General features: G+C 38.5%; 1 protein-coding gene across 9 annotated transcripts in view; it reads right to left on the bottom strand.

Moving 5' to 3' along the window:
- slmapa (sarcolemma associated protein a) overlaps positions 1 to 12,182 on the bottom strand; it is a 75,064-nt gene extending 62,882 nt beyond the window's left edge. For 7 of the 9 annotated variants that reach the window (XR_005613044.1, XM_039612013.1, XM_039612012.1 and 4 more), the window contains exon 1: positions 10,576 to 12,182. Coding sequence is in view for 8 of the 9 variants with exons in the window: in XM_039612013.1 (XP_039467947.1) it covers positions 10,576 to 10,773 (198 nt within the window). In the remaining variant the exon portion in view is untranslated. The remainder of the gene's footprint in view (positions 1 to 10,575) is intronic. The other 2 variants (XM_039612019.1, XM_039612016.1) reach the window with 2 other exon arrangements.
- Between the last annotated feature and the right edge of the window lie 4,744 nt (positions 12,183 to 16,926).

The raw sequence follows: 16,926 nt of genomic DNA, 5'->3' as shown, positions 1-16,926 counted from the left end.
GCATCACTCTATCACTAAACACATGAACGATGCCAAAGCTGAGGCTGCCAGGCTGCTGTTCTTGCCAAAAGAGTCTTATTCCTCCACACACGCGCTCAGATATTAAGAGTACTACAGATCTGAATCCACTCTGTATAGCAACGTTCTTGTGCCTTGTTGGCATTCATGCTGCGGTTATTACCATGCCGTGGATTATTGACACCAGACAACAGCTCTGCTCTGCTGTCAGCACTGCCTTCCACCAGCTGCCTGGGTGACTGACCAGCTCTTTGGCTGCCTTTAATCATGATCTAACTTCCAATGATACTGTGTTAAAATCTGCATTGGCTACCTTCCTCATCACTGACTTGTGCTTTATGAAAATGGTGCTGGCACTATGGTTTGTATCTGTATCACTGAGGATGTATATGCTGCAGTTGTACAATTTAAGTTTAAAGTAAAAAGTATTTAACATGATTCATATACAAAGCATTCTCATTCCCAACACATAACATACCGACGATTTGTCACGGCTCGAGGCGTCCCACAGTAACGCGAAAGGTACCCTTCCGCGTCCTTATGAGACACTTAGGATTCTCAGTTGAATCCAATAGAATGCCGCTCGCAGTGGTAACACACCCTAACCCTATCACATAGTGTTTTCCAAAATAATTCATGAAAGAACGTAAAACACATTTACATGTATAGATTCACTCCAAACAGCTCTCATGCCTCCGACCGCATAACATACCGATGTTTTGTCACATAGCGTCGGTATGTTATGTGTTGAGATGACAACGTGTTGTCACATACGAGCTCTTTTTTGTCTTTCTGTAAATCATTTAGGTTGTGTACCCAATGCGCTTGTTAATCAAGAGATTAAGCAAATTACGCACTCTACCCCAACCAGTTGATCAGTTGATTTTGATGGTTGCAACAACAATTGCATCAAAACAAAATTAACTATGCAGCATTTACAGCACAAAAGGCATATAACACATGGCAATATTCTCTCTTTCATACCATACTTAGGACTTAGGCTTCTACATGCTAACCGGGTTTTACACCTGAGTAAATAATGAGCCTTTGAATCTTCTAAGTCTGTTCATAGTTCATTCACAGTTTAGTTTCTGCATAGGTTTTCTCTTCTTTCTTTCTACCTGTCAATTCCAAATCCTGCACAGAGAGCTCACAGAGGGAAAAGTTGATCCTGATTAGAGCTACTGCATACAAATCAACACAAACGGGACACTTGCATCATAAGAAAAGTTACATTATTGTTCAGTATAAATAAAAATAGAACGATTCACTGTTTTTTGTTTTTTTTTAAACCTACAACAAGCAGATGTTGACCAAAAACAAGAAAGAAAACAAGAAGAGTTGGCTTGTGGAGTCATGTCTATGTCCTGCAGGATGCTAAGTCTGGTCTGATCTGGTCTAGTGGCACGTGTTAGGGTTCTCAGCATACAAACACACTGGATGAATGAATGACTGGTGGGATAACTAGTGAGTAATACAGCTGTATTAGAGGGATCACCCCACTAAGTCCTAAATCGGATTTAATCTGACAAGTATCTGCCTGCGAGTCCATCCGACTGACAAACTGGTCAGTGGCTACAGACACTGACCTCTAAAAAAAGTTAGGAAAATGGACAAATATATTGGCTCTCTTCACTATTATGAACAACTCTTCATGTGGTGGTGGTGGTGGTGGTAGTAATGGGTGAGGTGGGCGGGAGGCTTTTACTTTTGCCAATATATCAGCAATTGTCTGGTGGAAAATTTTAAACACACTGCCCAACCCAACTGGGAAAACTGTTCCTATGATTCATGTCAGTGAGGTGGAACGTAAACCTGATTGGAATGCTTCCTTTATTTATATTTATAAAGTCCACCTAGGACTGGGCAATATATCGAGTTTTTAAATGTATCGATATAATTTTATACAAGATATAAGATGTGACAATATCGTTTATATCGATATAGTCTATGTTACGTTATAATTATACTTGTGGAGCCGCAAGTTTGCCTCTCTTTCGTCCACTTTTGTCTCTACGCAACGTTACTCTGCCTCGCCTCTCTCCTTCACTGAACACAACTCCCCCTCCCCCATTGCTTCACCAGCAGGCAACGACAAGATGGATACGGCAGCTATCAAAGAGGAGCTGGTTGGTAAACAGAAAACATTTGGAGATTACTATTTTAGTGCTGGTAGCGTTAATCTCGTTAAAATGATGTTAACGCCATAACTGCATTAACGCAGCAAATCTCCGTTAACGAGTTACCGGGGATCGCCCCGTGCGTGGGGTTGGACGGTGTCAACACATTAACGAGCTAACCGCGCTAACGCGTTGATGCCTAAAGCTATTCATTTTCTCAAAAATCGACAGTGCGCCTTATGTATGAATTCTGGTTGTGCTTACTAACCGCGAACCGATTTTATGTGGTATACAGCGCTCAGCAATCTGTCAAAAAAGTGTTTTAGTACGACTTTGGTAAGCTACGAAGCAGCACCGCTTGATGGATTCTCAGAGCATTACGGCTACCAGAGTCAGGAGCCTCGCGGAGTAATACGTACTGTGCTTCAACGTAATATTACTGTATTGTGTGTGTATAAGGACCACAAATGGCACCTGTTAAGAGACATGGTTACAAAGAGGATTTCAAACTCAAGGCTGTCAGTCACACAGTAGAACTTGGGAACAGAGCAGCTGCGAAATCTGTCTGTCTTTGTTATTATGCTCAGCGTCTTTTAACTACATTTTGACTGCACAATTGTGAGCTTTTTGTTATGCACAAAAACAACATTGTTTTCTTTTATTTATGGAGCATTATTATTTAATAAATGCTGATAATTTATTTCTGAGTAGTTGTTTTCATGTACATCTACGCTGTATGTTAATAAAAGTGCCTGTGTGAGATCTGGGACACAGCTTTGACTAAGAACTCTTTTTGTTCTTACTTTATGGCTTTAAAAAATATTGAGATATATATTGTATATCGCCATCCAGCTAAAGAATATCGAGATATGAATTTTGGGTCATATCGCCCAGTCCTAAGTCCACCCATTTTTTTGACTACCATGTATTTAAAAAGGCTGGGTAGGTTTGAAATATTATGACAGTCATACAATCCTGCAAATGGGGAAAATGGAAAATCATTTTATTTTTCATTTATTAAAGCTAAAATTACATTTATGGTTTTCAAACAGGCAAAAAAATTTGCAGGAAAATATAAAATTGGTTCAGACATAACTGTGCAAGAACCAAGTCTCCTTATGTACATATTCACTCCTTTAACATCCATCCATCAAACAAGGAAAACTGCTAATATTCAATTATATAAATCAGATTTTTAATATTCAGTCACAGCTCCATACACCAGCCTATAAGTAGCCTTTCTGATCCAAGAAAATGCTGCTAAGAACCATTTCTAATTAGGTAGGACATGTGGTTCTCTGGGGCCACTTTGAAGGAAAATTATTTACATTTGTTGTTTCTAGATTAAGAACTTATAACATTATAATAACCCTATTCATTCATTTATAACATTTTGGTGCACTACCCACGTTTTTTATGACGTAAACAAAGATCAGGTGTAAGAGTAGTGAGTAATGAGAAACAGCGGGAAATTTAACGGGATATGTGCACAGACGGAGTGTTATCAATTAGTCACATTTATCAAGAGTTTTTAAAGCGCTTTGAGGAAAGTGGAAAACATGAACCAAAAATGGCATAGCACTATTTAACTGTCTATCTGACTGACATATCCTCTTGCTACACATCAATCTGTCTGACTGTCTGGAGCTCTTGAAGCCATACGGTAGGGCTGGGCCATATTATACCGTTCACGGTAATACCGGTACAATGTTAGGCAATGATAAGAAAATGAAATATCGCGATAGAATATGGGTAAAACACGGATGCGCAATGCCTTTGTTTTCATACGCACATGGCCGATTGTTGAGTGAAACGGATGAACCAGAATTGGTTTGTAAAAATGGTGCAACTTCAGTGATGTGGAACTGGTTTGGTGTTTGTCCGTCAGATACACAACAAAGCACATTTTTTTGTAGAACATGCAAGCGGCCGTAGTTATTGCCGTATTTGTCAGACTAAGGTGCTCTGGGTCCTAAACTCCGTCCGCTACAGGTCCCAAAGTCAAACGAACACTGCAGCATCACTGAGAGTTAAAAACTGTCTAAATTCTTTCATCTTTAATAAAACAATCAGCATTGCTGCTTTACCAGGTGTAACTATGAAGTTTAACATCCAAGCATCCATGAAAACAGAATTTATTACATTTAACGGAGTTAGAAGTTAGCAGGAAGCTAGCGGGAGTTAGCTCACTAGTTTCGCTAGTTACCTAAGCATGATATAGCATGTTCTGACTGAGAGATTTCTGAAAAAAATCAAATGTACTGCTCTGCTATCATTTCCAACATAAATGAAGACAGGAAACTAAACAGCAGTGACGTTTGTAGGGTTACTGAAGTTGGGCTAGGTGGTGTATAATGATGTGCTACGTGATCGCTAGCGACACAGCTATGTTAGCATAACATAAACACAGTGAAGCTGGAGCATGAACGCTAACACTTTTCCACTCGATAAAAGTTAACGTGAAGGTTCCTGATGGTTAGAGACAAATGCAATCGCATGGCAGGATGCTGTAAACGGACCAAACTTCAGTCAGGAGAACAACTGAGATAATCTATCCACAATACGAGGTTAGTCATTAATATACTGCAACAACATGGGAATAGCGCAGCTGTGATAGAATACAGCATTAATGAATCAATGGTACAGAAGTGGAGGAAGCAAGAAGAATGAGTTGAATAAAGTTTGATTTATCTGACTGCTTTGTTTCGCTTAATGTGTTTTATAATCCCATGCACCTTATGGTCCGAAAAATACGTATTTGACTTTTTTATTTGGCACACTGCAGTTTAATGTTGCAAAGCACCTCTTTTTAACTTCAGTGAATATTATACATGGTTATGCTCAGGATATGTCAGCCCATTTCTACTGGAAATACCTTTTGGTTAAACTTTCAGCAAGGAATTTGCATTTGCACTGTTAAACTTTTACATAGCTTTACTGCACATAAAAGACAGCTGCTTGTTTAAGTGAAAATAAATGGATGGGGGTTTTTTTGCGCTAGTAAAGTTGTGGAGTTGTATTTTGTCTCGCATCAATTATATCGTCAGTTATATCGTTATCGCAAATTTTCAAATATATATCGTGATATATATTTTTGGCCATATCGCCCTGCTCTACCATACGGTTCCTAAACTGAAGTCCCAGGACCTCCAGGGTTAAGAGAGAAGCAGCTGGGTCCCGCCTGACCTTCCCATGATGGCTACTGCTTAAATAAACACTTCATTATTTTCTCTCAGAGCCCTTCAGATATTCATCTCACCAGCTGCGTTCATGTCAATTAGCTCATCCTTCCTCTGCAGTAGTCAGCGGCACCAGGAGTCCACGGCATAGCGTGCAAGCACAGAGTTAGAGTCTCAGTCTGACTGCAACACTATAAACCTGACCAAATGTAAAAGACAATATGTCAGCCTGGTTTTTAAAGGCTCTGATGGGCTCTCATGCGGTCATCTCCTCAGATGTAAGAAATGGGGAATCCTTTTTGAGTGTGTGCCAGGAAAAATCCTGCTGTCATCTACAGGCAATTTTGCATGGCAGGTCAGTGCTCCCTTTCTGCTTGAAGTCTAGGGTGTCAGGCTAATCAACTAAGTATAAAAACCAGCAAATACTCACAAACATTAGTAAACTGACCACAGTCAGGTAGATGAGGTTTAACATTGGCCATAAAAATACTGCATGTGTACTTGAGAGCTTTGGTAAGTGTGGCTAGCGGAGCTAAAATCAGCAACCCTCATTTCTTGCAGGCTAGATCCATATACATGTGTAGAATATGGTTAGACATGATATCTATCTATCTATCGAACCAAACAGCAACCACTCCTCAAACTCTTTCACATTAGACTGATTTTTAAAAGAACTAAAACTGCAGAGTCATGCGACACACAAACATTGTTTCTGCAAGAGGAAACTACGGTTATGAGGTACAGGTTAGGCAAGCCACTTTTAGAGTGTGTGTGTGTGTGTGTGTGTGTGTGTGTGTGTGTGTGTGTGTGTGTGTGTGTGTGTGTGTGTGTGTGTGTGTTTTTAGCATTTCCCTAATATGAAAGCTACATTTCTGGTGCCTTAGTCACATGCAATCTATGTGACTTAATTGCAAAACAGGTAATAATAGTAGAACGCAAGACAGTGCTCATTCGACTTCATATACTACTGGGAAGCTTAGTCTATAGTAATACTGTTTTTTTGGAGATATGAACTTTTATATTTATAATCCAAATATGCAAGAATAATTAGTATCTACAGATATATATTTTTTTAATATCAGTGGATGGAAGCAGAAAAAAAACATCACTTTCCTTCACATCGGAACTCTCCATGCAGGCAGTTTAATGAAGGATTTATTGGTCTTTTGATGTGAAAATACTGACTGTAAGGAAAAATACTCTTAGTGTGCGTGCATTTATGCCTGTTTGCTTCACAAGTAAAACAAGCACTGTGAAAAATTAAAAATAAAGAACCTAATGAAAAACTGCAAAACATTAACTGACATGGACATGCTTGTGTGTGGACACATGCCCTTTGCCTCGCCACCACCACAAACAAAACCTCATTCTGTAGGAAACGAATTGTCTAGGTCTTACATTTATTACATTAAAATTCAACTGACTGTATTAATCACACAAATAGAGAGCAAATACAACCTTTTCATGAGCCATAAGAAAAAAACTTCCTTGGTCATAATAAAAACTCAAGTGATAAACCAATAATCTCAAATCATTACTCCCCTGTTTCAATACATTCAGCAGCATGTGTGAATGGTAAGATCCTACAGATCAGTGTGAGTCTGCATGTGCGTTTATTCCTGAACAGAGGAAAGGATGACGCTGCCAGTGTCGTTATAAATAGCCTGTGCTGCGTTCACACACACACACACACACACACACACACACACACACACACACACACACACAGAGGGTATTTCAAAGTCCCTGCATACCACAGTGCTGGGTAATCCCGTGGCTGTCTCAGCCTGTTTAACCTGTTCAGCAGAGAAACTACAGATGCAACAACGCACAGATTTTATATGCCCACTTTACATTCAGACCTGTGCCTTTTAAAGAAACAACAGTTTGGCTCCCCTGAAAGGGATTAAGTCTAATCCTAGACTGGAATGTGGACTCCATTCAATGAATATCTGCTTTGAATTTTGGTTAGCCCTGGACTAAGTTTAGCCCCTGGTCTGGAAAATGAGTCCTACAACTATTTTTATCTCATTCTCTGAATTTAACAGACTCTTGGTTTTACTGTCCATTTTCTAATGACAGAAATTACTTAAACAATTCACAAGAAAGACACGTTATTTATTTAAATAAACAAATACATCGCATTTATAAGAAAACCTGGCAGATACACTAAATTTTTATTTTATCTTTTTGGTTTAGCACCAAGACAGCTATTCCCAAAAGAAAAAAAAAAACTTTGTTTTTAAGTAATTTATCAAAGGAAATAGTTAATATCAATCATAGAAATTCATGATTTTAATGGCTAAAGATACATTTTTTGGCTCTACATCTTCATGACATTTAACTGAATGAGCAATTATGTTAAATAATTACGCTAAATAATTAAGTTCCAATGTTGACTTAACTAATCACGATTATGATTTTTGCCATAACCGAGCAGCCCGAATGAAATTATTCCCTCATTTCATCTTTGCCTCCTTGAAACTCAATTTTTTGTTTTGTTTTGGGGCGGTTTGCACTCTTAACGGCTAAGAGTGCAACAATTTAGATTTTCAGTCCATGTATTACCTGATCAATCTTAAAACTTAACACCTTTTACTAGAATAAATTATCACTTCCACATGAGTATTATGGTATGAAATGATGGTCCAACAATATCACATGGGAGAAGTTTGTATTGCGATTTCAACCTCTGTTTCAGTTATTGGCAGTTATACATGTCCAGGTCCAAAGTCTCCTTCAGTTCCCAAAAATCGAACACAGGGACCATACTGACAGTTAAACAGTCCAAACTCTTTCAGCTCCAATAAAATGATTAGTGTGGCTGTTACAATAAACTTTAACAGCCAGTCATCCATGAAAGAGAGAATTCACAAAGTTTAGCCGAGTTAGGAATCCACTGGAAGTTAGTCAGAAGTATTTATTTTAAAAAAATAAAGAAAGAAAGAAAAAGAAAGAAAGAAAAAAATAAAAATGTACAGCTGTCTTATAGGTGCAGATATAAATGAAAACTAAAATCTAAATAGCAGCAACATTTGGAGGGTTCCTAAGTTGGGCCAGTTGACACTTAATAATGTACCACCAGGCAGCTAGCTACAGAGTTAGTAAATTGTTCTTGGTGAAAATCTTGTTTTTTAGGGTCCCTGATGAGCAGAGATAAATTCCATCATTTTACAGAAAGACAAGTCTGAGTTAATGCATCCATAATGCCAGGTTAGTCAATAATATGTTGCTGCAAAATTTGGATTCGTCACTACAAAAAGGTCCCAACTCAGTAGAGATGCACCGATACTCCCCAATCAGGAACTTGGCCAGCATTTTCTGCCCTGACTGAGAAAAGGCTAGTTCATGTAAGCACAACACATGCACACAGCAATCCAGACAAATCATCATATGCACGTGCACATGCACAACCACACACTATGTCAAAACCATCTAACCTCCTCACTGCAAGTGAAGACACAGTTTGCCAAAGTGAAACACAAGAGTGAAAAAGTTCATAACAACAATCCCACTGAGACAAAGAACCTAACAAAGGAAAAGTGGTTAAAGCTACAACTTAGAGCCAGACACAAGCCAGCAACCTCAGCGTGAGCAAAAGATCAAAGCAATTACGAGACAAATTATGGAGATGAGTGGGAAAAGAGAGAAGGGTCAATGCCCTGTTATCTGGTGAAGTTATAAAAATACTAGGAAATGATGCAAGTACCTGACATTTGTTTTGTTATATAAATCTGTTGAACTTGACATTGTTTGCCTACATAAAATATGACAGGTAAAGGTAGGTGTACAGCACCTTATTTTCATTCAATTATTTGTAACTCTTTCCAGTGACGGAGCACTTTATTTTCAGTTTTCCAATGAGAGAATATCTTGTAATGTACTGCAGTTTGGGGGAAAATTCTTAAGTTTAATAATTTATTTTATTATGAAAGTAAAACTTTGCATTGAAGCAGAGTGGGTATATGCTATCAGTTAAAATTGAAGAAAATTGCAACTGGTGCATCTGTAGATCCTGATCCTTTTCAATTATGTAATTTTAGATAGCAGATTAAGTCAACTACTTAAATAAATTTAAAAACATGTGTAAGCGTGTGAAGATTTTCTCCAAAATCTTTCAGGTGCATCAGTCCACAGAACAAAGAGTTATCAATTAAGTGGTTTTAAAGCCATATTTAATTTGCTAGGCAAGCTGGGCAATATCAGGAAAATGCACACATTTGTTAAGTAAGCTACCCTACCTCAACTACACACTCAGTAATCCTGCTTAGTGCCCCACTCCCTTAAAAGTTTATTATGAGCCAGAAAAAGCCCTGACTACAGTCACAGCATCAGCTGTTCTTATGGAGGTTCCTAACAGAAATGACAAGGAAGCAATAAGAAGTGCTGGTTGAACTCTCTAAACTGTGGGGGGGAAATACATTTTCTCGAGGGCTCACGTGAGAAAAAGAAGAGAAAACTGAGCAGAACTGAGTTCAGCTTATTGGTGTGGCCCTCCACAAGTGTCACAGTTTCTCATGTGGCCACCTTGAGAAAAATCAATTGCCCACCCCTGCTCTAAACACTTTAAAAAAAAAGTGCTTCACTACTTTCTTTATTACTAAAGAGACAATGCCTCCCCACAGTTCATAGTGACACAAACAAATCCATCAGCATAACTGACAAGAGTGACACAGATTATGCCAGTGTTAACGTTGTTAACATTGCTTCTTCATTTCATCCCACAACCTGCTGATACATTTCAAACTTTGAACAGCAGCCTGTTAAATCCACAGCACAGCAATCATTATTAGTATTAATAATGATAGCTGTATTAAAATCTGCTCCCTTGTGCCATGAAGGTAAACATTATTTATAAATCTTCAAGTCACAATTATAAGGCATATTAAATTAATCCAAGTTGATGTAAGGGTTACCATGATTCAGTTTGGAATAAGTTGGATCTCCTGCTATATTTTAAGCTCTTAGGTAATAACCTTATTTACACAGTAAAAGAAAGGTTGTGAGCTAATTGGGATCATCCATGGAAAATATAAGTAAACAAGATGAGCAGCTAACATTGCAAAATTCCTCTTTATAGGCCTTTTATTCCTGTCTATTTAAAGATGCAAACCAATGAGGTGATATTTCTCACTGGTGGTTCTCTTTATATGGCCAACCCATAAGAAGACATGGAGTAAAGTATCCATCTACTGTAGGCCCACATAAACACCAAAGTAAAGCAATAGGAGGTAATTTTCAGTGCTGTTGCCGCATACCTTGCCAGTCTTGTGGTCAAACCACACCAGAGCGTGATTCCTGGACAGCACCTTGCAGTCGAAGGTGGCGTTGTTCTGGGCTGGCCGGCACCGAGCCACCGACCTGCCGATCTTGACGGGCTCATCCAGGTACACATGCCGCTCCTGGAATGGGTGCGAGTTGGGTCGGCAGGCGAATATTGCCAGCGCTGAAGGCATTGATTTTGGCTTGAGAGTATTACTCCAACCAGAGACGAGGGGCAAGTTTTCTTGATCCAGAGTGGCAGGTTTTTCTGGTGCAGTCCCTCCTCCAAAAAAATAGTAATAATCTACAATATCTGCGGCCTATCTGTAGGCTAAAACGTTAGTCCTCTAATCTTCTAGGCACTAACTAGTAAACATGGTCCTCTCTCATGTGTGAGAAATAAAAAACAAACCAACAGGTATAAAAAAAAAGACAGGACATTCCCCTCACTGACTGCCCACCGAAGCTACATAACGACGCTTATATGTGACAGCAGGCACTATGTACAGACCAAGCTGCCATGTGTCAAGACATACATGAGTGAGTATAGCACTGACAGCCCCTCACGTCCATCAAACTCCTTCTGTGCTGACTAAACTGTCTGTTTAACGCCTATCAAGAGCAGTAGGTCCAATTATTGCGCGCTTCTGAGCTGTGTTGTCTTCTCTTGCAGCAAGCTAACAGCAGGCACACACCCCAGCGTTCATCACCCTATACACACATACACACAAACACACACGCGTCTGTCGTTTACTAAAGTGTCATCTATAAGTGTAGTTGACATGTATGGCTCGTCATAATCTGAGTGACCTTGTTGCCCTGATGCAGGGAACCTTAGCTACCTTCACCACTCCCTCTACCAGAGAACACCTAGCGAGCCTGAACGCCAAAACACCCCTGAGTTATAAAACTAAAGCAGCTCAGTGCCCACTCTTCGTCTGAATTAGTCAGCGGAGACGTTTCAAAACCATCCACCGGGATGAACAGGGGGGGATTATCTGGTCGTCTTGTGCAACTGAAATGCTAATTGGCTAACTCGCTGGTGGACAGGCGAAGCGCTAACTCTCTTCTGGCGTTGTACCAGAAAGCTAGGCTAAGCTAGGCTAGGCTAATGAGTACTGACAAAGTTATCGTCCAGGTCCACAAATTTTTTCTCCCCATCTTTTTCAACCAGTCCGCTTACCAAATGGATACGATATACCATCCCTGTCACCTGGAGTAAATAAAAGCAACACGCTAGCGCTTCTTTTTCCTAATACAGAGCTCTGCAGGCGAGCGTTAGCATTGAAGGGAGCTACCTAGCAGCTAGCCGGCTAACTGACAGTCAGAGCAGAAACCGACGCGGAAAAATCAGGGGAGTTTCTTGACTGCGGGTCCTCACGCATCACACACCAGTCCGATTATTTTCTGGGGAAAGCCCCAGTAAGAAACACAAGTTATGCCGCTGTCGTCTGTTGCAGTGTACCTCGTGGTTGCCGCTATAAGTTTTATATTAATGCCGTCGCCTTCCAACAGTTTTGTGGAAGGAATCTAGAAGAAGTTGTCCTCCTCCGCAAGTCCCAGCCGCCATACTGTAACTAGAGAGCAGACAGCGGTGGTGCGTTCACTGAACGATAGACAGCCGGAGGGATGCATTCACTGACCAGGTGACATGAGCACCACCCACTGCTGAGCTCACTAAGTCAGACTCGGAAAAAGTAATGAGCTTAATAGATAAATACATAGATACATACAGAATTATGAATTATTAAAAAAAATAACCACGTGATTAACACTGACGATAAAATTATAAGCACTTTTTTAAATGTAAAAAAAAAGTACATACGGGTAAGGTGTTACAAAGTTGGTATTAAAGCACATCAACATATTTCACGTACAAACACTTCTTCAAATAATGATGATAAAGAAAATTACTTTATACAAAAATCCTATAATCTGATTACATCATCTTTACAAGAGTTCACATGAAAATCCAAACGTATTGCGCAAAGATTGGAGGACTAGAAACCACCCAGACAGTGAAAATACCTCAGACTAACACACAAATACAAATGTAGCTAACTCCCTCAGAGCTCAAAGGGACGTGTGAGGAAATTATTTCATAAGAAATTCTACTATAGACCCAAATCTATTTCTACTTAGTTTATATACAGAAGAACACAAATATATAAGCTAACATAAAAGCTAGAAGCATTGTTTTGGTGAAAAAAACCCTCATAAACCAAACCTTAAACACAAGATAAAACAAATGATGTCAAATCTTCCATGAAACGGTATCCTGAAAGGCAAAAGGGCTGAATTTTGTTTAGGATATGGATCTATGAGAAAAGCTGCTTTTTGTAAACCACACAATTTCTCTGTTTTGTTGTTTTGTTTTGTTTTATTATTGTTTGCTGTGGTTTCCCTGTTTTACTGGAGTGGATTTTTTTATTTCAAGAACATGGACTGCTTTGTGTTAAATATGGAAATTGGATTATTGTTCAGTCTCTTTTTCAGAACTTTTCTTCTTGTTTTTTGTTGTTTTTCATTGTCCGTTACACAGGCCTGAATATATTAATTCCTTAAGAAATATGGAAATCCTAATAAATGGTATAACCTAGAAAGGAAAAACAGAACAGATTTTTATCTACTTTGCTTAAAAAAATCATCTGGTTTCTTTTCAAGTACCTTTTTGATTCTCATCACCTGCAGTTTATTAATCAGAGCAGTATTTTTCAGTTTGCATCAGATGGGCGTTATCCTAGCAATGCAGTTTAGGGGTAGAACAGCAGGTTGGGGGTGGTTTTAGAGGAGATCAAATTCTGCTTCTGGCCCCAGAAATGTCCCTGTGGTGCTCTGGTGAACAGACAGCTGAGACTAAATCGATGGTGGATGAGACTGTAAAGCAGATAAAAACAAAGCAAAGCTTTGCTGTTTCTTCTTAGATTCAGCCATAATTTATAGGGCATGTGACTAAAGTATTCATAATTACTCTCCATAAGTGTTTGGAATTTTCCACATCAATTTTTTTTGTTGGTTATAAGGAAGTATAAAAAATATAATTGTTGCTTCTAGCAGCTGAACTGTGACCAGGCTTCAGTCTACACACTTTACTGAGAAAAGAAGAGCTAAAAATTTAATTGAACAGTTTGAACACTAACTTTTAAGACTGGGAATGTTGTTGTTTCATCAGTTTTGGGGGGAAAAAACACTTTTCTTGAAAGAGACAGACAGGTTTGGTGCTGTTCTCATTCATATTAAGTTAGTCAAGAGGTCACAGGCATTTTTTTAATATTCCTTTAAAATGAAGGAACTTATTTGCAGTATTTAAACTTTTTCTCAGAGTTTATTGAGTTGTTGCTTTCCTAACTAACCTCAAGCCATCGTTGCTAGTCCTTGTTTTCAATCAGCCTCAATAATACAGCAGAGCTGTAACGAAACATGCAGAAACCTTCCAGCATGATCAGAAACATATCTGAACCATTTAAAGGGCCACATGCACATTAAAGCAAATGACTTCCTCAAAACAAGAAACCCGAAAAGCAGCCTGATGTCAGACAGAGTTATCAACTCCTTACACTCTGACCCTAATTTTTCAAAAGTGAGAAATATTCAGTGCATTCCACATTCACCTACTTCCAAAGTGTATGGAGAAGAACAAGGGCCTAAAGAGGTTGAAGATGTAAAGCATTTCAGCCTCTTTTCTTCTAAATGTCCAAGACTGAGTAGGTTTGATGAGATCAGAATATTTAAATTCTTGCATGGCTGTTTAGTTTGGCCTCGTTCATATTACTAAACTGTAAGAAGATGCATGGGGAATCAATCTTCACAACAAAATCCCAGCAAGAAAAACATATGTTGAGCTATGTAAGCCAGTAAATTAGTTCATCACAAGAAAAGGGCATGTTTCTGGGAATAAGACCTTGTACTGTTGCTTGAGATCTCAGTAGGTCTAAGAGGGCAGAGGATTGAAACAGGATTCACTTTGGGATCAGACTGATCATTAGGCTGTTCCAAATATACCAGAGTGAAGGACGAGATAAGGACTGAGTGACTGACAGACTCCTGCGATGTAAACATCAGACCTTATAGGACAGTGATATTAAAGTCATTTTAAACTGTGGGTAGATCATTCCCCAGACTGTGCTGTAAAACAGAAAGGTTCTGTTCTTTACGGAAAGAACATAATTTCTATAGCTGATAGTAAAAAAAACAGGACATTTTCTCTTATTTAATTTTGTCTGTTACTTAATTACAGATAGTATAATAAAGTCCAGATCCCAAATTGGATTTGGATTATAATTAAGTAACAAAGACTATACATATACTATAAACTAACAGATATTGCACAAATACAGCAAATACTTTGGTGCAATATGAATGGCCATGGGAGAGGTTTATCAGCAAGACAAAAAGTTAAATTTATTAAAATACAGCGCAGTCCAAAATGTATGCCTTACTTCACATTTTCCAAAGCCATCCAGTGGGCCAGATCAGGGACTGTAGCGGCCCAATTCTGGCTCCTCTGCCTTGTATTTGATACCCTTGTTATAGGTTTTCATTTTAAAGTTTTGGAGTTTCCTGGTAAAGTGTTCCTGGTGCAGGTTTTGGTTGTGGGATAGACCCCATCGTGGTCCCTGCTGCATTGCCCAGCCCTCCTGCACAGAGAGCAGGGCACCAGCTGTCACTGTGCTAACAGTCTGACTATTATATGAGATTTAACAGCATCTTACTGTGTTTAGCTTCTTAGCCCAGTTTGACATCACTATGTCCATTTAACAGAGGCTGTTTGTGGGATACAAAGCCTTAGAAGCTGAACTCCATTACATCTTAGTTTAATTACAACACTCTTTAGTGATCTGATAAATGTTGGGGTTTGTGTGCTCCCAGATCTCTTTCATTGCATTTCATTATCTATCGATGCAAAGTGTTTTGGATATTGAATGTATTATCACTAATGTCAGGTTATCAATGTGAATATTTTACATTTGAAATTGTATACAAAAACATAAGAATGTATAAAAACATAAGAAACTATTACATTCATTATAACTTACATGTTTGTACCATGTGATATTTGAACATCCCCAAAAAGGTCTCACTTGGACTTTGGATTTTTTAATTGATTTATTTTCTGTTTAGTTGATAACTTAGCTCTTTAGTATGCACAGTTTTTTTGTTTTGTTTCATTTTGTTTTTTTCATGGGATAACATATACTTTATTTATGAAAAAAAAAATACGAAATCATAATAAAATACGAAAAAAGAATAATTGTGTTAAAAAGCTAAACATATGACAATAAAGTATGTAAAAAAGCAATATACATTTACATTTATTTAGTGACAGATCAAATACGGTTTTCTGTGGCTCAAGATATAAAATGCAGGAATATTTAAAACCAAACACAATATATAAGTCATTTAGTATGAATTGGTTTAAATTTGCATTACTTTACTGATATCCAGTACTGGTCATTTTGTGGAAAAAGATCTTATTGATTTGATTGCTATTCTTACCCATAAGTTTGAATCACAACTTAGGCCACCAGGGTTTGTTTGTGCCCTCTGTTTGCAGTTCGGTTCATCCATCTGCTTGCTCAGTGATGGAGCTATTAAAGGATTTAGATAAAGCTGATTTACTGCCTTCAGAGTCGGGCTGTAATTGAAGACGTGATTCATTCAGTGATGGGAGTTATACTTAGCAATGTGGATGTGTGTGTGTGGGGGAGGTGGTGGTAGTGGTGGTGGTGTTCAGATCACAAAGAATGAACTGTAGCTAGCGCTGCCAGCAGCAGGTGTCACAAAGGAATATATTATCGTTTAAAGTAATATGAAAATGATCGTAATCATCAACATGTCTATCTACAGGTGGTCTGTAGTGGTACAATTGAATCATCTGACCACCCACTCAATTCATCAATGGGCTTTGATCAGTGGTTGTTGATCAATGGTGATGAAAATTTGCATATTAATGCTCAAGGAACTGACCTCACAGTCCATTGTTCATTCAGTGGGCTAGTTTCAGTCTTTGTCCAAATGTACTGTTTATAAGGTTGGGGGAACCTGCAGTCAGCTGAGACTGAAGAAGTCACTTGGATGAGTGACAAAACATTTCTCCACTGAAAATGCTACGTGCACATGAACAGAATCAACCTTTTGGGATTTACTTACCTGGATGATTGAGCATGCATCAAGACATTTTTTCAGTGTTTTTATTACTGCTAATTTCTACAATTATGTCATTCATCAAAAACAATTCCATTACATTTATAGCAGACAAAAAACACTTCTTCAGAGCCATGGTATAGAGGACCTGCTTTGTATGTTTTGTCTCAGTGTAAAGAGTATGAATATCTAACCCCAATTTA

The sequence above is a fragment of the Oreochromis aureus genome, linkage group 5 (assembly GCF_013358895.1).
Source record: "Oreochromis aureus strain Israel breed Guangdong linkage group 5, ZZ_aureus, whole genome shotgun sequence".
Lineage (NCBI taxonomy): Eukaryota > Metazoa > Chordata > Actinopteri > Cichliformes > Cichlidae > Oreochromis > Oreochromis aureus.
The sequence above is the reverse complement of the archived record's forward strand: the minus strand, read 5'-3'. Positions and strand labels throughout refer to the sequence as shown.